Source organism: Meriones unguiculatus, chromosome 3, assembly GCF_030254825.1.
Source record: "Meriones unguiculatus strain TT.TT164.6M chromosome 3, Bangor_MerUng_6.1, whole genome shotgun sequence".
Classification (NCBI taxonomy): domain Eukaryota; kingdom Metazoa; phylum Chordata; class Mammalia; order Rodentia; family Muridae; genus Meriones; species Meriones unguiculatus.
In genome coordinates, this window is record NC_083351.1 from 74,225,357 (window position 1) to 74,246,869 (window position 21,513).

A 21,513-nucleotide genomic window follows, 5' to 3' on the forward strand; every position below is an offset into this window, starting at 1 on the left:
TGGCCCACAGTTTTCCAGAAATCCACTATTCTTAGAAACAGATGAACTTCTGTTCTCGGTTTTCTTTTTATTTTCTTTTGTGTGAACCTCAGCTAGGAGTTAGCTTTTTTAACAAAAGATTTTATTAGTTTGTTTCTTGGTTTGTATTTAGAGAAGAGTTTCACTGTGGATCACTGGCTCTCCTGGAACTCTCTTCTCTTCTGGCCTCAAACTTAGAGATCCATCTGCCTCTGCCTCCCAAATGAGATTTTTAAATCTTTCTCTCTCTCTTTTTTTTTTCACATTTACTTGCTTGTTTATTTTGCATGCATGTGGAGATCAGAGAACGACTTGAAGGACTTGGTTCGCTCCTTCCACCTTGTAGGTCCCAGGAATTGAGCTTAGTCATAGAATGGTAATGAGCACTTACCTGCTGCTGAGCTATCTTGCTAGTCCAAGAGTTTTAAACTAGTGCATTTTACAATTCAAGCCAACCCATCAAAGGTATTAGTTTTTTCTTCTTTTCCTAGCCAGTTTCCAACTCCTCAACAATAATGTCCCTTGTGCATTACCCCAGCAGAAAGCACGGGAGCCACAAAGCTGTGCCTGTCCCTTGTTTGATGAGAATACAGCATTCTTCCCAGACTGCTAAGATGGCTCAATCTTGCAAAGAACTATTCAGACCATGAGAGACGTTTTATGAAATCGAATGGGTCTGAGGAGGTATTTTCAAGGCAGAGCTACCTGATGGCTGTACAGGGGTGCATTGGAGTCATCGTAGTCAAACAGAAACATGCTGATGAAGTGGATGAGGATGCTGGGGGCCTTCCGGGATGTGTGGGCATCATATCGACACCACTTGAAAAGGATCATGAAAACCAGGTAGCCAAACAGACTCAGCATGAAAATCATCTCGGGGATGAACTGCAGAATGATGTTGAGGGGTCTTCGGAAGTAACTAGGGGTGGAAAACACATATAAGACCGAACATTAATGGACCATTAGTACTTTAAGCTTAAGTACTCTCCCCAGAGCACACAAGGCTCGTTTCCTTCTTGAGCACTGCTAGCAAACAGCTGTACACCCCTGGCAAGCACAAACATGGATGACAGAAAAGGGAAGAGAAAGGCAGCGCACAGGGAGTGCTTTTACACAGATTTAGAGAACCTAAGTCTCTCCAGACGGTACCACCAGGTGATCCAGACACAGCTTCCCGTGAAGACTTCACTCCCAACTCACATTTGTGAAGTTAAGCAATAGCAAGACATTTGGAAGCTTTTCTCCTACGCCTGTGCTAAGACAGGGATTCCAAATCTATGGCCTGTGGGGTAGGTAGAGCCTGGAAATTAAGAATGATTCTAAATATGGGGATGGAGAGGTGGCTCAGTGGTTAGGATCACTTGCTGTTCTTCCAGAAGATGACCCAAGCTTGATTCCCAGCAGTCACATCAGGGGGCTTAACTTCAGGTCCAGGGGTACATCTTCTGGCACTCCCCCACCCCCAGATGTAACACTCACACATTTAACTAGGTGGTCCTCACCTTTCTTGATTAGGTTGAAGAAGAACACTAAAAGCAGGATCTGGTAACACAAGCCTGAAATCACAAATGCTCCAAAGGCGTTCTAGCACTGCCTGGGCTGCACACCAAGTCACAGGGCGGCCTACACAACTTAATGAGATCCCGTCTCAAAACTAAAACACCGAAAAAGGAAAACCAGGCATCATAGTGTGTCTGTAATCCCAGAACTAGGGAAATGGAAGCAGGAGAACCAGGAAATCAAGACTATCCTTAGATACCAAGTTCAAAGTCAGCCTGTGCTACATGAGACCCTACCTTTAAATAATGGGGGGCTGCAGCTGTGGCTCACTAGTAGAACACTTGCCTAGTGTGGTGGTTTGAATGGCTCCCGTAGATTCATATATTTGCATTCTCAGTCTCCAGTGGTGGACTGTTTGAGAAGGATTAGAAGGATTAGGAGGTGTGGCCTTGTGGAGAAAGTATGTCCTCAGGTGGCTTTGAGGTTTCAAAACTCAGCACCGCTCTGTCTCTCTCCCTCTGTGTCTATCTCTCTCTGCCTGTCTGTCTCTCTCTCCGCCCACTGCCTGTGGATCGGGATACAAAGCTCTCAGCTGCTGCTCCAGCTACATGCCTGCCTACCACAATGCTCTCCACCATGACAACGGTGCACTAACCCTCTGAAACTGTAAGCCAGCCTCAAATGAAATGCTAAGGGTTTCTAAGGTCATACTGCCTCTTCGCAGCAACAGAACAGTGCCCAAGACACCTATCCTGTGTGAGGCCCTATGTTCAATTCCTAATGCCTCAAGAGAAGAAAAAAGAGTATTTTATGGTCCTGAAATTTTGTAAATTCTCTCAAGACACAATGCCATGATAGAAGGTTCAGAACCTTTTGCTCTAAGACAGAGCCCTACAGAGGAGCTCTAGTCACAGCACGTGAAGCACTCCAGGTAGTGGCCACCATCTTCTACATCCCCTGGGTGAAAGGGTGACAGATGCGGAGCCCGTGTGATCTCTGCTCCTATGATTCATGGTCTTAAGCCATTGAGATTAGAGTTGTTCATTTTCCTGTAACCTAACTAATTCTGGTCATATATTCCCATTCTCTTCCCCTCTCTCTCCTTTCTTTCCTTCCTTTCTTTTTTAGACAGGATCTTCCATAGCCCAGACTGCCCTTAAACTTGCAGTGTAGCTAAACCTTGAGGATCTGACTTCCCTGCCTCCACCCAAGAGCTGCAATTACAAGTGTGCACCACCATCATACCCATTTTGTGCAGTGTTAGACACCGAACCTAGGACTTCTAGTATGCTAGGCAGACACTCTCCCTGTCCCCCATCCTATTTGTTCATCATGATAACAGTCCCCCATCCTATCTGCCCCCTGTCCCCCATCCTATTTGTTCACCATGATAACTTAATGAGACCCCGTCTCAAAACTAAAACAGTGAAAAAGGAAAACCAGGCATCATAGTAATGTCAGGCATTGAGCTTATAGTCGCATTCATTGGGAGACTTCAACTGACTGATCACAAACTCTCCACCACTTCCGCGGGCCCCGACACCCTGCCTATCCTAAGTAGCAAGTGGGATTTCTGTGGTACCTACAATCAGCTACTGTGTTCAAAAGGCACACTGAATGAGCATATATGATGCTATCCAATAAGTTTACCATCAATAAGTTTAGAAGCTTTCAAGTCACAGATGTTGACAGAAGGAAAGGAACAGAGTGCCAACGTGAACCAGCAAGAGAAAAAGAGGCTGCCACCAGCCGGGAGAAAGGATCTCCAACAGCACCTTGGCCAGAATTCATACAAGTCCTCCCTGGCCCATTGGGTAGAGAATGAGCTGGAAATATACCAACATTTCCTTTCAGGTAGGAGGAAAACAAGGTGCTGTGAGCTCCCCAGACCCATGCTGAGCTCTCAGGCATTTCCCAGGAGAAAAGCCGTTTGCATCAATAGACTGCATGGCAGAAACAGAGGTGCTCCTGATTCTGACCAACCAGCCTGTCTCAGCTCAAGCCAGACCCACAGGGAAGCTACCTCCCAGACGAGGCTTATTTGTAGCTCTGCCTCTCCTCCTCATCAGTGCCATTTGATGAGCACTCAGAGGGTGAATCAAGAAATTCACATGTAGAGTGGAAGATGGCTCATCAGTAAAGAATCCTTCTGTTCTTGTAGAGGACCCAAGTTTGGTTCCTAGAACCTATGTTAGGCAGCTTACACCTACCAGGGAACCCATGAGCCTGCACTCACATGCACACACCACATTCAAACACACACACAATTTAAAATATTTTTAAAGAAGAAACTCACATGTGGTTGAAGAGGCTGAGAATAACACCAAAAATCATATGAATAATCCCCAGGATGACTGACATCTTCATCTTATAGGAGTTCAAAAATGTGAGTTTGTTTGCAGCCAGGTTCCAAATCTGTATAAGAAACATGACAAGAAAGACATGAGGCAGAATTGGGGAGCTCTGAAGGAGTTGGGGCAACAACACAAGCCCTAAGATTGTCTGGGGATGATGACACTGAATTCAGAAAAAGGGAAAGGACAAGACAGTTATAACTGCAGCTGTGCTGACAGTGTTAGAAACATAGGTACCACTGATCAGCTATCCCAGTGCTTGGAGGAAAACCAGAGATTAAGGACTGCTGAGGTGGCCCAGTGAGTAAGCATGGCTGAGCCCAGCTACCTGTGCTGATTAGTTTTTGTCCAATTGACAAACTAGAGTCACCTGTTGCCTCCATCAGAGATTGGCCTGTGAGCCGTTTCCTTGCTTGGTGATTGATGTGGGAGTCCAGGCCACTGTGGGTGGTTCCATCCCTAGGTAGGTGGTCTTGGGTTATATATGGAAGCAACTAAGCTATGAGGCGCTCCATAGCCTCTGCTTCAGTTTCTGCCTTCCCCTCAATAATGGACAGTGACCTGGGAAGTTAATAAACAATTTCCCCTCCAAGCTGTTTGTGGTCATAGTGTTTAAAATCACAGCAACAAGGCATATACCCAAAATTTGCTCAAGTACACAATAAGGACATTTGCTCAACCATGTTTGTAGCGGCTTTATTTGTAATAGCCAGAACCTGGAAACAACCCAGATGTCCATCAATGGAGGAATGGATACAGAAATTGTGGTATTTTTACACAATGGAATACTACTCAGCAATCAAAAAGGAGGAAATCATGAAATTTGCAGGCAAATGGTGGGATCTAGAAAAGATCATTCTGAGTGAAGTATCCCAGAAGGAGAAAGACAAACATGGAATATACTCGCTTATATAGACCTAAAAGATAGGAAAAACATAATGAAATCTATACACCTAAAGAAGATAATCAAGAAAGCAGACACGGGGTATGATGATCAATCCTCATTTAGAAAGACAAATGGGATATGCATTGAACGTATGACAGGAGACTACCGCAGAAAGCATCTGAAAGACTCTACCTAGCAGTGCTCCAAAGTAGATGCTAAGACTCATAACCAAACCTTCGGCAGAGTGCAGGGAATCATATGAAAGAAGGGGAGTTTGATGTGGAAAGGATAGGAGCTCCACAAGGACCAAACATATCTGGGCACAGGGTCTTTTCTGAGATGGACACTCAACCAAAGACCATGAGAGGATAAAACCTAGAACCTCTGCTCGGATGTGACCCGTGATAGCTCAGTAATCAATTGGTTTCCCATAGTAAGGGGAATAAGGACTATTTCTAACAGGAACTCAATGACTGGCTCTTTGACCTCCCCACCTCCCAAGGGAGGAACAGTACTGTTAAGCCACAGAGGAGAACTTTGAAGCCAGTCCTGAAAATACCTGACAAAAGGGAGTCAGATGAAAGGGGAGGAGGTCCTCCCCTATCAGTGGACTTGGAAAGGGGCAGGGAGGAGATGAGGGAGGGAGGGTGGGATTGGGGAGGAAATGAGGGATACAGCTGGGATACAGAATTAACAAAATGTAACTAATGAGAAAAATAAAATTAAAAAAATAAATAAATAAAATAAAATCACATCAACAAGAAGCAAACTGAAACAACCAGAATTCTATCCCTGGAAATCATGCAAAAGTAGAAGGAGAGAACCAACAAAGTTGTCATCCAACCTCCACATGTATGCTAGGGCATGCATGCCTCCCCTCAGAAATTCTACATACATACACATATACCATACATACATACAAAAAAACAAAAGATACATGAAAATCGAAAGATATTCTGAAAAACTATGGAGAATCTCAAACTTGCCTCAGTTCCTTTATAATGGTCTGCAGAGTGCTGACCCAAGAATGGATCTCAACTCCTTTTTAGTAACATCCCATTTTGCTTTGAGTCCCTGGAATACCTCATATAGCAAGACATTTTCCAGAACCTTAAGCCATCAGGGTCTCACTGTGCGTTTGTTTCCTCCTTGCCACAGAGAGCTCACTAAACCCGTGGTCTGTATTCCCATCCCAAGGCCATGCTTCTACCCTTGACCTCACATGAAATTCAAGCACCTCCTCACTTCCATCACAAACAACTTCCTACGCCAAACTGCTTTCCTTCTCAGAGACTGCACTCCTTACTTTTCTGTTGTTGTGAAGAAACACTGTGACCAAGGTAACTTATTGAAGGGTTTATTTTGACTTATGGTTCCAGAGGGTTAAGAGTCCATCATGGCAGAGAAGCATGGTAGCATGCCCTCAAGACCTGGTTACTCCCCGGATATACCTATCCTTGTTGTGTAAACATGCCTAAGACATACCTGATTGGTTGACTAAACAGCCTGTACCTAGACAAGGCAGAATGGAGTAGGTGTGGCTAAGGTTTCCCAAGAGAATGTGAGGAAGACAGATGGAGAGAGAGGAGGAAAGAGGACACCTCACTGGGTTAGCATGGAGAAGAAACCACGTGGGCCAAGAGGAAAGACTCCAAGAAAGGCATGAAAAGGTCCAGATGAAGAATACAAGCAAGTATCTTGGGATTATGGATGGGAATCTTGGGAATGATAAAGGCAGATGGCATTGGATGGGGGCTGGGAGATGGATGGTGAGGTTATTGAGATAGTGTAGGTAGAAATATCTGCCCACCCTAAGGTAATAAGGCAATTATAAAATCTAACAGGTATCTGTGTCTTATTATTTGTGATGGCAGGTTAAATAATACCACCACAATAATTATAGAGCTAGTAATAAATAATATATAGCCCAACACTCTTTATTTATTACAACATAGTACAGAAACTCTGGACTACTTAGCTATTTTTGTTTTGGTCCTCTTTTTAAAATTACTTTTCTGTTAATTGAAAGGCTGGAGAGATGGCTCGGTGGTTAAGAGCACTGGCTTCTGGCCTCTTTGGGCAAGTTAACAGTCAAAGCAATTGGTTTCAATTTGGCATTTTCACATGAATGTGTCACTATACTTTGTTTTACTGCATTCCCCTTTGCCTGTGTCTTCCCCAGGGATACTGGTTCCCTCTAGGTCTGGTTCTCTTCCTTCTCCCCAAACAGTTCTCACTTCTGTTTTTATGTCACTCAGATTCCATTACCATCTGTCCCGGTCAGGTTTTCTCAGCTTGACACAACTAGAGTCATTTGAGAAGAGAGAACATCAGCTGAGGAAATGTGGCCACTAAATCGGCCAGTTGGAATTTCCCTGATTAATGACTGATATCTGAGGATCCAGCCCAGCATGCCAGCTGGGGAAGGTGGTCCTGCACAGTGTAAGAAGTCTGGCTGAGGGCTGGAGAGATGGCCCAGAGATTCAGAGCACTGGCTGCTCTTCCATAGGTCCCGAGTTCATTTCCTAGCAACCACATGGTGGCTCACAACCATCTATAATGAGATTTGGCCTCTTCTGGCCTGTAGGTGTACAAGCAGGCAGAACACTATACATAATAAATGAATCTAAAAAGAATGAATGAATGAGAGAGAGAGAGAGAGAGAGAGAGAAAAGAAAGACAGAAATCTGGCTGAGTAAGCCATGAGGAACAAGGCAATAAGCAGTATCCATCCATGGCTTTCTGCTTCAGCTCCTGCCTCCAGGTTCCTGCCCTGACTTCTATCAGCCATAGACTGTGATGTAGACATGTGAGCCAAATTAACCCTTTCCCCTCTAAGTTGCTTCTGGTCACGGTGTTTTATCATAGTAATAGAAAGCAAGCTAAGACATCTTCTCTTTTTTTTCCCACCCCCCTTAAGCTCTCTTTTCAGGATTCTCCTGAGAGTCCCATCCCCCATCACCACCTCCAGGCTTTAAATCCGGGCTTTGAAGGAGAGAAAACAAGCAGCACTGGTATTTCTGAAGTAGGCGTATTTAGCCTGACATAGTAACTTCCAGTTTCATGCATTTTCCTGCAAATGTCAGGATTTCATTTTTCTTTAAAGGTGAATAAGATCCTATTGTGTACATGTGCTACATTTTCCTTATCCATTCATGTGTTGATGGACATCGAGGCAAGTTCCATTTCCTGGCTGTTGGACAGAGAAGCAGTGAATGCCAATGGGCAGGTAACTCTGTGGTGTAGCCAAGGGTGGGCCAGCTGGGCCCTACAGTTCTGCTTTCAGGTTTCTGAGGGGCCCCATACTGACCTCTGTGACGGCCACATGTGCTTACACCCCCACCCATGGAGCATAGAGGCTCCTTTGCCCTCACACCCTCCCCAGCATCTGTCGCCCCACCCTAGCGTCTAAGTGTAAAGTTCTCCGTCCTTGCTGAATCTGAGGAGCAGAAATGGACAGATGGGGTTTGCTGACAGCTGGGTGTGGGCTGTGCAGGAAGAGAAGGTAGGAACAATGTGATTCAAAGCAAAGGAAAGTCACCAGACCCTGACATTTCCCCCTTGCCTGTTTTCTGGCTATGACATCCTGACCAATGAGAAAGCCTTCCACTCTGCAAAGATAACAACACATGGTGTTGGAGAGAAGGTTCCACAAAGAGTCCAGGACAGCCAAGGCTACACAGAGAAACCCTGTCTCAAAACAAAACAAAACAAAAATATTAACAACTCATGTTTGTCTTTTACACTTTGCAGTTTACAAGCTGGCTTTCAAAATTTTTACCCGTTTTGCTAAAACTTAGAATCCAACTGGGACTGAACAGTAGGTCTGAAAATCCCCATGCAATGCTTCCTGCTGTATTTGGAATGAGGGGGGAAGAACCTAGGGGAACTGGATATGATGAATGCATGAGGGAAGCAACTGAGGGGAAGGCTCCTGAAGAACCACTGTGGGGCCCATGCTGGTCACCCTCAGTCACTGAAGCTGGAACTGACCACTCAGGCACTGTCCTACACAGCTGAGAATGACGATGACTCTGGAAACAACCCAGGTGTCCCTCAGTTGAGGAATGGACACAGAAATTGTGGTACATTTACACAATGGTATACTATTCAGCAATTAAAAACAAGGAAATTATGAAATTTACAGACAAATGGTGGGATCTAAAAAGATCATCCTGAGTGAACTATCCCAGAAACAGAAAGACACACATGGTATATACTCACTTATAAGTGGATACTAGACCTATAAGATAGGATAAACATACTAAAATCTGTATACCTAAAGAAGATAAACAAGAAGGAGGACCCTGGGTAAGATGCTCAATCCTTATCCAGAAAGGCAAACAGGAAGGGCATCAGAAGAGGGAGAAAACAGGGAACAGGACAGGAGGAGCCTACAGAGGGCCTCTGAAAGACTCTATCCAGTAGAGTATGGAAGCAGATGCTGAGACTCATAGCCAAACTTTGGTCAGAGTGCAGGGAATCTAATGAAATAAGGGGGATATGAAAGACCTGGAGGGGAAAGGAGTTCCACAAGGAGAGTAACAGAACCAAAAAATCTGGGCCCAGGGGTCTTCTCTGAGACTGATACTCCAACCAAGGACCATGCATGGAGATAACCTAGAACCCCTGCACAGATGTAGCCCATGACAGCTCAGTATCCAAGTTCCTGTCTCTGACAGGAACTCAGTGGCTAGCTCTTTGATCATCTCCCCCTGAGAAGGGAGGCAACCTTGCCAGGCCACAGAGGAAGACATTGCAGCCAGTCCTGATGAAACCTGATAGGCTAGGGTCAGAGGGAAAGGGATGGAGGACCTCCCCTGTCAGTGGACTTGGGGAGGGGCAAGGGAGAAGAAGAGGGAGGGAGAGTGTGTCTGGGAGGGGACGAGGGAGAGGGTTACAGCTGGAATACAAAGTGAATGAATTGTACTTAATTTAAAAATTAATTTTTTAAAAAGTATCTTCCAAAAACTAAAACTAAAAATAATCGCGTCTATGGTTGATTGGGAGCACAACACCGCCACCTAGTGGCAGCATGCACCAGCTTTATATGAATGAAAGTGTTTCCATTCACAACTCAGGTCTATTTTCTCCCTACTCAGAGATCTCACAGTGTAAAAGTTTTGGAAAATGCCACATCTAACTGATTGAGAGATACAACAAACAAATAAGTAAAATGAAACATATCTTAAAAATCCACAGGAGCCTGGGTGAGATCTCAGTCTCAGTTTGTGAAGTGTCTGCCATGCAAACACTTCTCCGAACTCAAGCAAAAGTGTGTGATGGTAGGTGCTCCCACTGCTGGGGAGCCTAAGACAGGTTTCCTGGGGCTCACCAGCCAGCCACCCTAGCTTACTCGGCAAACTTCAGGTCTCTGAGAAACCTTGACTCAAAAAAACAAGGTAGGCTGCTTCTGAGGATGACACCCAAGTTTGATCTCTGGCCTGCAAACAAGGTAAAGTCATACTTCACCATGCAAAATGTTACCCACTGCAAAGAAATACCACAGTAGAGGGCCTGGTTAGGATATTAAGAAACTTATTTAATATATATACTTTCTAGGCCATAAACGAGAGAGAGAGAGTTCAGGTACTTTTTTTTGTTTTGTTTTGTTTTTTTGGTTTTTTTTTTTTGTTTTCTGTTTTTTTTTTTTTTTTTTTGAGGCAGGATCTCTCATTGGCCAAGCAGGCTAGACTGGGTAGCTAGCAAGCTCCAGTGATCCACCTGTCCCCACATGATGGTTGGGATTCCAAGAACATACCATTATGCCTAGATTTTGTTTTGCTGTATTCTTTGAGATAGGGTCTCAACTACGTGGAACAGGCTGGCCTCAAATTCATAAAAATTCTCCTGCTTCAGCCTCTGAGTATTGTGATTAACGGTATGTACCATCATGTCCTGTCCATATCTGGCTTTGACATGAAGGTTTTGGAGCCCAAACTCGGGTCCTCCTGCTTGTAACACCACGTACCTCGTCAGCTGAACTGCCTCTCTCAGCTCCAGCGCCTTTAAAAAGTGCATTATTAGCCAGCAACAGATAGCTGATGGAGAAAGAAGCAGGTAGGAAACTATACAGAAAGTGAGAGTTCAAGGCGGTTCATCTACTGAACACAGCTTTGCCTGTCACACAAATCTCTGAATTTATCTCATCTCATCTTCAGTTGTTCCTTGTCTATTCAGAGATCTCAATAACACACTGTGGAAGAATTCTATTCCAACAACATGGCTGCTTTGGCATGAAATCACATCCACATGCCAAAGACCTTCTAGGTCTTTGTTATGGACTGGCACACCTTCAGTCCCTCTGGCTGGAATACAGACACACCCTCAGTACACACCTTTATCCCAAACAATGAAGGTAAAGTTAGTTTGTAGAAGGAAGCATCGTGTTTTGAAAGTGATGTCTAATTGAGAGGCAGACAAAATGGCAGATCAGAAAAACTTGACAGAATAGGATATGCCCAACTCTTACAAGGACAGAGGAAAGGGGGGCGACTTAAAGGCAGCACAGAGAGATAGGGGAGGAGGCAGTTTTACTGGGAAAGTTTTACGGAGACAGGTTGAAGAGAGAACAAGCTAGACATGGGTAAAAGACAGAACAAGCCAGAGAATGAGAAGGAGCCAGATGATTAGAACAGATTTCTAAAGTTAGTTTGAGGCCAAGCAGATCAATTCAGTGAGAAACTGAGAGAAGCCAGTTTTGAATCATTCAGCTTGGAGAGGAGGTTAAGCCAGAACAGCTGATTTGAACCCGCCAGCCAGAGTTCAGAAAGAACTAGAAAGGGTGAGTTTATTCAGCAGTAAGTCTCAGAGGCTGAAAACATTCTAGGCCTATGTTAGATTGAATAGAGGCTAGAAGCTTCCAGAACTAGGCCTAGGATAGCAGACAGAAGGAGCCTCAGAGACACAATTATATCAGGAGAATTAAAAATACATTTACACATTATCCATAACTGACATTTCACCCCGAAGGGCATTCTTACCGGATCAATCCCAAATGGGTAAGGATTTCCAGAATACACTCCTGGGATGGCTGGGTCCAGCTGCAAATATGGACTCTTTTCCACTACATGAGCACTAAAAAGATAAAGCAGGGAGACAAAAGTAATATAAAACAATCATTCTGGTGCTGAAACACTACAGTATCATTAGCCAGGAGCTTGCAAGACAACCAAAGCCCAGAAGCTGGCAAGGTGGAAGTTTTGCTCACTCAGTGGCTCCATATTTGGTGACAGAATAGCTACCATGTGTCAGGTACTGTCCTGAGCCCTAACACTTCTGAAAGCACCCTCTAGACAACACAGGTTCACAGCCCAAGTTTCCAAAGAGCCATAGCCCTGACTAGAGTGCAGTCAGGAAAACTAGAAGCTTTAACATATCCACAAAGAGTGGGGAGAGCTGAGGGAAACAGAGAGTAAGGAGAGATTGTTAGGGCAGAATAGCACCATGAGGTCTCCCAGAGGACACCTGGGCTGGTCCTGAAGGACAGATAGACTTTTTTGTTTTGTTTTGTTTTTCAAGATAGGGTTTCTCTGTGTAGCCTGGCTGTCCTGAAACTCTCTGTAGACCAGACTGGCCTTGAACTCACAGAGATCTGCTTGCCTCTGCCTCACAAGTGACGAGATCAAAGATGTTTGCCACCATGCCCTGCTCAGATGGACTTTTTACAGATAGACCTTGATCTCTGTAAAACTCAAGCACATACACACACAAAGAAAGGGGGGGGGGGAAAGAAAATTTTAGATGTGAAACTTGGTCAGGCCGCCCAGTGAACACCAAGGTGTGTCTGCTTTGCCCCCACCCACCATCCCCCAGAGCCCAGGCTACAAATATGTGCTGCCATGCTCAGCTTTTGAGTGGATGCTGGAGAGCTGAACTCGGGTCCCGATGTTGGTGCAGCAGTCACTTTATCAGGTGAGAAATGTCCCCAGTTCCCCCCCCCTTTTTTTCAAGCCTCTAGAGGAAGCCCCGGGAATGTGTTTGAAATAAAGAAGACTGACCGCCTCCCTGCTGAATCACTGTGCCATGATCTCAGACAGGGGCTTAGGGCACCAGGAAGCCTGCTTAGGACACTAGTGTGCTGCCTTCCTTATTGGGCCATACATCCAGCCCCAGTAAACACGGGCTGATTGTGGGTAGTCTCCAGAGGAAAGACACTGCCAAGTGTCAGAGGAAGCAGGACCCAGGCTCTGCCTGGTGACCAAACTCAGCTTGAGTGCTCTTCACCTCTGGTGAAGGAGGACTCCAGCTTTCCTCGGCCTCACTGAGAGCAAGGTTCTCCTTACGCCAGCTGGGGCATGCGGTGGAGCCCCTATCCACCCTGCATCCAGGGTGTCAGAAGAGTCTGAAGAGGGGGACATTTGCAGGCACACTCTACCTATGAATGCAGAGCAAGCCCGTTCATTCACGGCCCAGGGAAAATGAAATTTCATGTAGTTATGGGAAATCATGCAGATTTAATATATTTGAAAGCTAAGTTTTTCTAGGTGCCTCTTCAGATGCCTAGTCATGAGGTGGAGTGCATAAATGCAGCAGCCATCCATCTTCAGTTTTAGCCTTCATTTTTCCTTCTTACTTTAGCACTGCCATCTTCTACACGAAGAACTTGGGCCTTCCAGAGAAACCAAATGAGATTCATCAGAACCTCCACAATTCAAGCTAAAACTTGTCACCATCTGGGCTGGGGATGGAGTCAGTGGTGCTCCACTTGCTTGTACAAGGACCTGATTTCAGTCCTCTTTCTAAAGAAAACTCCTTCCATTCTCTCCAGGGAGCCTTCTAGCAAACAGAGTGCCCTACAGAAAGTTCCCCAGAGCTAATCTCCTCAAGTGAGTCTGCTTTCTCTCTCTCTCTCTCTCTCCCCCCATACGTGTGTGTGTGTGTGTGTGTGTCCTCTACAGACTTGAGTGAAAAGTAAAACCCTTGCATTTCCTTAAATAGAAGTGTCAGAGGCTAGTCACAGTGAGGCACAGCTTTAATCCCAACACCTGTGAGGCAGAGGCAGGTGGATCTCTAAACGTTCAAGGCCAGGGGAGTGAGACCCTGTCTCAAAAACAGAAAAAAGGAAGGAATGAATAAACAAATGAACAAACAAACAGAGAAAAAAATAAAGGTGGGGGGAATGTTCTAGCACTTCGGTGATAGGGGAGGAGGCAGGACCAAACCCAAGGCTGTAACCCCATTGTTTCTCTCATACTCTGAACGCCCTCTCACCCAGATCCACAACGCCTAGCTTATTGTACTTCAGTCTGCTTAGCTGCTAAAACAGTCATGGAAAGTACACGGGATATGCCAACTGTGGAGTTAGAGAGCGTCTAGGTCCCACTAGCTTCCAGCTAGCTTTGCCCACTCTCCACTCACCCTTCTGACTGCCAGCCACAAGCAAATCCAGGAAGCTGCCAATGAAAACTCGTGATCTCCTCTTTGCTCTCAATATTGAACTCCAGCTTTTTCTGGGAAGCCTAAGGAAATGTCCTGCTGCATGGGGTGGGGCCTGGGCCACTGGATGCTGAGGAGCTCCAGTACCTGGGCCAGCCTTTTTAAAGCAAAGTCTTCTCCGCTAAATTCCTGGCTGGCAATGCCACCCTCCATCTCCACACAAGAGCACGGCACATTGCCATCCTCACCCCATTCTCTGCGAGGCTTCTACAGCTCCTCCCGGGATGCTCAGTTTCCAAGTGCTGGACCGCCTGCTTTTACAACAGTGCCTGCTGCACAGCATACATTCACCTGAGCAGAAATCTTGCAAGCTATCTCTCTGCATTACAACGACCAGTTTAGTGCCTGCAGAATTGGTCCCAGTCGTACACACAGTTGGTAAAACTGGATTACTGGGGCCGAAGAGCTGGCTTAGCAGTTAAAAGTACTTGCTGCTCTTGCAAAAGACCCAAGTTCAATTCCCCCAGCAATCAAACAGCAGCTCAGAAAACCTATCTATAACAGCAGTTCCAGGGCCTCCAATGCCTTCTGACCTCAGCTACATCCACACATGGTACACATACATACATGCAGGCAAACCATCCATACATGTAAATTACTAATAAAAAAATCTCTTTTAGAAAGTGGATTATTGGATGAAATTTCAGAGGCAAAGCTGTAGATGACAGCCAGGAATCACTGAGGTCTTTGGGTGGCCTGCAAGCACACCCCGGCAGGCTACAAACTTACTTCCACGTGCCGTTTCTGAACATAGGCTGGACACTCCAAGAGGAGCCAAAGATGTTAAAAGATTTGGAGAAGCAGTCGTTGTAGATCAAGCCGGTGTAGATGGAGAAGATGCCCATTAGCAGGATCAGGTAGCGCCCATTGAAGAAGGTGTTCCAGATCTGGCCCAGGAAAACAGAAAGGGAAACAGAGTGTCAGGGCCTCTGAAGTGAGGGAAGAGTGACATGGATATCTCCAGCATCGGCGGTGTCGGGAGAGAAGGCACGATCAAGGCATTCATCATATCCCCATACGCCTGGGCCTGTGTGGGTCAGAGAACCCCTGGCCTGTACTCACTGTGCAAACAAAAACTGTGAGCCTTGTGTTCTCTTTTTAAAAAATGGATGGGCTTGCACACTACTAAGGAAGGGACTGGAAATTGGCAAGCTGTGGTCTCCAGCACCTCCAGGAGACAAGCCCTGAGCTGGCCTCTGCCCCACCTTCTCAGGTAAGATCTGTTTCACTTGGGGCTTTGTCTTTACAGAGTTGGCTTCTGTCTGCCACATCTGCTTCAAAAAGCAGTTTCCTGGGACACTGGATGTGGGCATCACTCATTCTAAGACCTGCTGACATGTTGCTTTGCAACTTTGAATATCTTCCATGGAAAATGGCATCTGTTAAACTTGTCATGGAAGAATGAATTGGTCACAAGGCTGACCTTGCTTATGATTAACTCACAATGACATCATGGCATTCGCTCTGTTCCAAAGGACTGCGGCCATTCTTACAGTCTGGAACATAGCTAAGGGCATGTTTCCACTCTATCAAATGTATCACCATTAACTGACCAGAAGATAAACTGTAACCAGCACAGGCACCCAGGGGCTTCTATCTTCACCATACCATGGCAGCCAGCCCATGCCAAAGGCAGAGAGACTCCAAGTGAGCTGTGAAGTTCCAAAACCTGGGACTCTTTGGGGTTTCTTATATTTATGGTTGTGAGCCTAGCCTCTAACAGCTGAGCCATCTCTCCAGCCCTCCTTCGGATTTCTTAAAGGTTCTGCCATGAACAAATATTCATGGTGTTTTATGATAGGTTTCAAAGGAAGCTACAGATAATGTACAGTTCTTGATGGCAATTTTTGAAAATTAAGTATTTGCAGATAAACACAAACACACAAAATAGACATATATTCAAAAGCATTCATCATGATCTTTTTCTAGGTGGTTGAACTATAGTCTGACCTAATATCTACAATTAATATCTATAATCAGAGTAAAGCAAGTTGTTTTAAAAGTTAACAGGGGGCCTAGATTTAATCCTAGTACTCATGAGGCAGAAGTAAGCACAGCTCTGTGAGTTTGAGACCAGCTTGGTTTATATAGTGAGATCCTGTCTCTAATATAATAATAATAATAATGATAATAATAATAATAATGGGCTGGAGAAATGGCTCAGAGGTTAAGAACACTGGCTGTTCTTCCAAAGGTCCTGAGTTCTATTCCCAGCAACCACATGGTGGCTCATAACCATCTATACTGTGATCTGGCGCACTCTTCCAGTGAGCAGGCACACATGCAGGAGAATGCTGTATAATATAAGTAAATAAATCTTTAAAAAATAATAATGGGGCTGGAGGTATAACCTAGTGGTAGAACCCTTGCTTAGCACACACAAGGCCCTGGTTTATTCCCCAGGACACCCAAACATCAGCAAAAATCAATGCTTTGAGCTTGCCTAGCATTCAACATAAACCTGGCATAGCAACACATGCCTGCAATCCCAGATCTCCAGAGGTAGAGACAGGAGGCTCAGAAGTGAAATGTCATCCTTGGCTACACACTGAGTTTGAAGCCAGGTTGGGATACATAAAATTCTGCCTAAAAACAAACAAACAAACAAAAATAAGTAAGCCAAAACCCAATATCTCATAATGCCGCAGTGGGGAAAAGGTGAACTTACCACATCAAGACACGCAAAGGAACCACCTTGTTTAAGGGTTTTATGTTGAATTGGGCTATTTTATGTTATTCCTTAGAGTGATAACCACATACATGTCATTAAAAAATTGATTCTTACAATTACTCCGTATGTATGTGTGTCTGTATGAGTGTATGCCACATGTGTGTCTGTATGAGGTGCCTGAGGCAGTCATGAGAGGGCGCTGGGCCCCCTGGAGCAAGAGTTATGGGTGGTTGTGCCGCCCAACATGGATGCTGGGAACCACACTCAGATCTTCTGCAGGAGTGGCTAGCACTAACTGCTGAGCCGTCTCTCTAGCCCTTCACATTTTGTGTTTGTTTGTTTATTTGTTTGTTTGTCCGATACAGGGTCTCACGATTTTAGTCTAGCTGTCCTGGAACTTACTATGTAGACCAGACTAGGCTCAAAGAATTCAGAGATCATCTTGCCTCTTCTTTCCAAAGCTCGGGGACTAAAGGCGTGAGTCACCATGACCAACTCCTCACATACACATCTTAACCATTTCCCTCCTGGAACGTTTGCTGACTACCCACCTCATTGGTGCTCTTTTGAGCCAGCAGTTGCCTCTCATTCAGAACCATCCACAGGGCTGCCATTAGCATCACCATTCCGTGACCACAGTCTCCAAACATCACAGCGAAGAGGAAGGGGAAGGTGATGATGGTGTAGGGAGCTGTAGGGGTGACATTCACAGCAGCTGAGACCCCTGAATGGGTCCCCACCCCTGAACTAAGATTTCTATAGGGAGCCCCTCACTTGCCAGCAAGTTTACACAGTCCTTCCTGATTGCCTCTCCTCCTCCATCTTCACACCATGCCAGCTTGGCTCCCATATGCCTGAGCTAATCCACGAGCACAGATTATTCTTTCCTGGTTTATGTAAGCACTAAGTCTTACACAAGTGACTCAAATTTCCCACAGTCACAAAGTTTGATGGCTTGTGTAATGGTTGATTTTGACTGCTTGCTGAGCTGGATTCCTGATAAGATTGAGATCCTGAGGGCTCTGACCTAACCACCAAATTAATCCCTTGATGGACTCCTGGCTGGTGGCATCGGAAGGGGATGAAGGTAGAGCATGGAGTCTCAGACCTCATCTACTAAGTAAGGGATTGGAAACCGGCAGGCTGTGCTCTAGCGGCATCTCTAGGGAACCTTGAGGAGATGAAGCCTTGATGAAAAAAGTATGTCACTGGGGCATGGACTTTAGGCTTTATAAAGCCTTGTACCACTTCTTGTTCCCTCTGTTTCCTGTGTGTGGAGATGAAAGTGTGACTCCCCAGCTTCCTGGCCCTACTGCCATGTCTACCAGGCCTGTTGCCATGATGCCCCGCTGGAACCAGGAACTAAAAGAAACCCTTTATTTCCTAAGTTTCTTTATTAGGGCATTTTATCACAGCAACAGAAAAATACTAATATAATCCCATCTCTTGTAAACCGTTTATAGAGATATCTGGCCAGTGTTATAAAAAGTGGCTAACACAGGTTCAAGGCCTCTCTGAGCTACAAACCTGGGCTACTTACATACACCCTAACTCTAACCAAATACATACTCAAGGAGGAATGAAGACGAAAACCAAATCTTTCATGAGTCAGCATTTACAAAAGACAGTACAGGACATCAGGAAACCAAATGAGTTGTTGGATGTCATGGTATAATTGGATTCACCTCCTGTATCTACTAAGAGTCACACCTTAGTAATTTTCAATTTCTTGCTACCCCATTGTACAAGGCATCAGATCCTTACCTGGGTTTATCTCTCGGTAGCTACCTACACCATATGCATCGACAATGTTCTGGAAGCCAGCTGTAAATTTATTGGTCCTATTGAAGGTGGGAGGGTCTGTTTTAGTTTCCACCTCTGTCATGATGGGGACCATGGAAGAGCCACTGAGTTCCTAAAAAAAGAAAAGGTGGCCAGGGTTTATGAACAAGAGCTGAGTGCTTAGCACACAGTTCTGGACATGAACAAAGGACATTTTGTGACCTTCCTACTTATTTATGAAAGGTGAATATGCCTCAGTATTTACCTAATATCTTTTACATGAGAGTATCAATAAGGCAGAGCTTATCCTGGTCCTCTGGCCATTCCTCCCCCCAACACACACACACACACACACACACACACACACACACACTTGCCCCTCAGCTAGGGTCTCTGCTCTTCCCCCTCTCCACCTTCTCCTTCAGAAGCTCAGTCACTTTGCTAATTCAGCCTTATCATTCAAATGCTGCCAGCCTTCTCCACATCTCACTCTTTCCTAACTGCCCAGTAGGTTCTCCTGCCCCAGCAGCTCTAGAAAATCTAGCTGCCTACAACCGAATCTCCAGCACGTCCCAGCTAGGTCCTCCCGTGTCCCCAGCTTTTCCCAGAGTCTCCACTTTCCCAGATTCCTGTTCTGTAGCCATGTCAGTCCCTTCTCACTGGCCACAACATTCCAGCTCAACATCTCTCCCTCCTGCCTCCTGGCTCCTATTCTCTGGCTTGCCACCCTAGTTCGGCCCCACTACCTCCTCCAGCCTCAGTCCTTCTGTTGATTCCTCTGCGCACCCAGTCTGCTCAGTCACGTCTGGAGTAAAACAAACCAAGGGCATTGTTCTTCAAAGACTTCCTGCTGTCTAAGGAGTGGAGTCAGGACACCTTAGTTTCCCCGATGAGGCCTCTTTACAAGGTTGACTTAATCCTCCATTGGCACATTCACAATCCACTTCTGATGGAAATCAGGACTACAAAAGCTTCCTCTCCATTTGCCCAAGTCTTCGCAGTTCTCTGCACTCCATTCCACAGCCCCATCAGAGGGGCCCTGAGTGGGACTCCACCAGCGAAAGGGGTCTTTGCAAAGTTTAGTCTCAGTTCACACAGGGATACCACGAGATAGACCTCAAGACAAATCCCATTTTGGAGATAAGGAAAGTGAGGCACAGGGGTTAAGCAATGGTTCCAGGTCATAAAGCAGATGGAGTGAGTTTGCACTGTATTGTTAAAGAGGAATGGGAATCCTCTCCGTGGCAGCAAGGACCGAGGCCTTTGCTCCTTCCTGTACAAAGCCCATGACAGCTGACACAGTGGCAGAGGCCCCAAGGGATTGTTGATGGTGATGACAGTATCCAACACCTGTTTCTGGCTATCTTCATACTTCCTTCTGCCTCCTACTCACACAAGGCCTTCCACTCCTGTGTGGGAAAGCCCTTGCGATATTTCCGGGGGCTGAAGAAACTGCTCTAGCCAGCCTTGTAGGAAGCTTAGCCTTCTTACGACACAGGATGACTACACTGAGACGGGTCTCGTCTCCCAAGGCTGGACTTGAAATAGCTAGTACTCAGGCATGACCTTGAACTTCAGATCCTTCTGCCTCTACCTTCTGAGTGGTGGGGTTATAGGCATGAGCTACCACTCCTCTGTATTCTATTTGTTACCTTGTTTTGTTTTTCCAGACAGGGTTTCTCTGTCTTTAGCCCTGGCTGTCTTTGAACTTACTCTATAGACCAGGTGGCCTTGAACTCAGAGATGCACCTACTTCTGCTTCCCAAGTGCTGGGATGACTAGCATAGGCCACCATACCCAGCAGCTCTGCTGTATTGTGTGTTCAATTTTAACCCCAGTATTGTGGCACTTCTCTGGTGGCCCAACTCTTCCCAACCTGCAGTGAAAACGCTTCTAAAATACAGAATGGACCAGGCCACTCTGGGATAGACTAACATTGTGCCCCTTGGCCACTAACTGGCTCAGTAAATAAGGGTGCTTACCACCAAACCTGATGACCTGAGTTCAGTTCCTGGACTGGACACGGGGGAGGGAGCGAGTCGACTCAGACAAGTTGCCCTCTGACCTCCACAGGCACACACCCACACACTCACAAATTAATAAATGTTTTATTCCACCCCCCATATGGTTATGAGGGCCTCTCGGGATCTTTTTCCACTGCCATTCTGCCCCCCAAGTTGCCCCTTTTCTGCTCATGAGCATTCTGCCACATGGTTCCTCCAGAAAGCAACCTGCTCTGTCCCATCCGAGGAAAATGCATGATTTTAAAATGCCTCTCGGTGTAGTTTGGGAATGCAGCTTGAGGTGACAAAAACTCCCCGTGCACTGAGGCCCTGACTCTGATTTACTATTGTTCTCCATGCCTCAGTTTCCTTCAGCAGGAATATGGCGGCTCCCACCACACTGGCCATTTTTATAGCCCACTCAGCCTGGAAGCTTTACCTCACAGGATTTCCGGGTTACTCAGCAGCATCTGCTCTGATTGTCACCTGCTCAGGGGGGCCTGTGTCCCCTCCGCAGTGAGTCCCCCTCCTCTTACCAGACGTACCACCTGCCTAGCCACGTGCCTGGCAGAAGTCTTCCCATGTGCCAGCTCGTTCCCTCTCAGTCAGACCAGCCCCCTCCACCCAATCCTCAACCCAATGCAGTTCACCCCGCTACCCCATGCAACAACCCAAGCGAGTGTACAACATTCTCAAGCAGGAACCAGTCAGTCCACCCCCTGACACCACAGAGCCCACTCCCGCTCCTGGTTCACTCTGGTCTTGTGGGTCCACTCTGGCATCTTCCTGCCTGGGCTCGGGTGGTATTACTATAATTCTCAGCTATCCAGTAGCAAGTGTCAGCCCTCAGGCACCTTCTGG

At 45.9% G+C, this 21,513-nt stretch overlaps 1 protein-coding gene across 2 annotated transcripts in view; it reads right to left on the reverse strand.

Moving 5' to 3' along the window:
* Positions 1-21,513, reverse strand: part of Atp6v0a4 (ATPase H+ transporting V0 subunit a4) — an 86,429-nt gene that overhangs the window by 11,942 nt on the left and 52,974 nt on the right. For both annotated transcript variants that reach the window (XM_060380205.1, XM_060380206.1), the window contains exons 11-16: positions 18,632-18,782; positions 17,419-17,558; positions 14,926-15,083; positions 11,742-11,835; positions 3,815-3,933; positions 724-937 (exon numbers count right to left, since the gene is read on the reverse strand). In XM_060380205.1, coding sequence (XP_060236188.1) covers positions 724-937; positions 3,815-3,933; positions 11,742-11,835; positions 14,926-15,083; positions 17,419-17,558; positions 18,632-18,782 — 876 coding nt within the window. The remainder of the gene's footprint in view (positions 1-723; positions 938-3,814; positions 3,934-11,741; positions 11,836-14,925; positions 15,084-17,418; positions 17,559-18,631; positions 18,783-21,513) is intronic.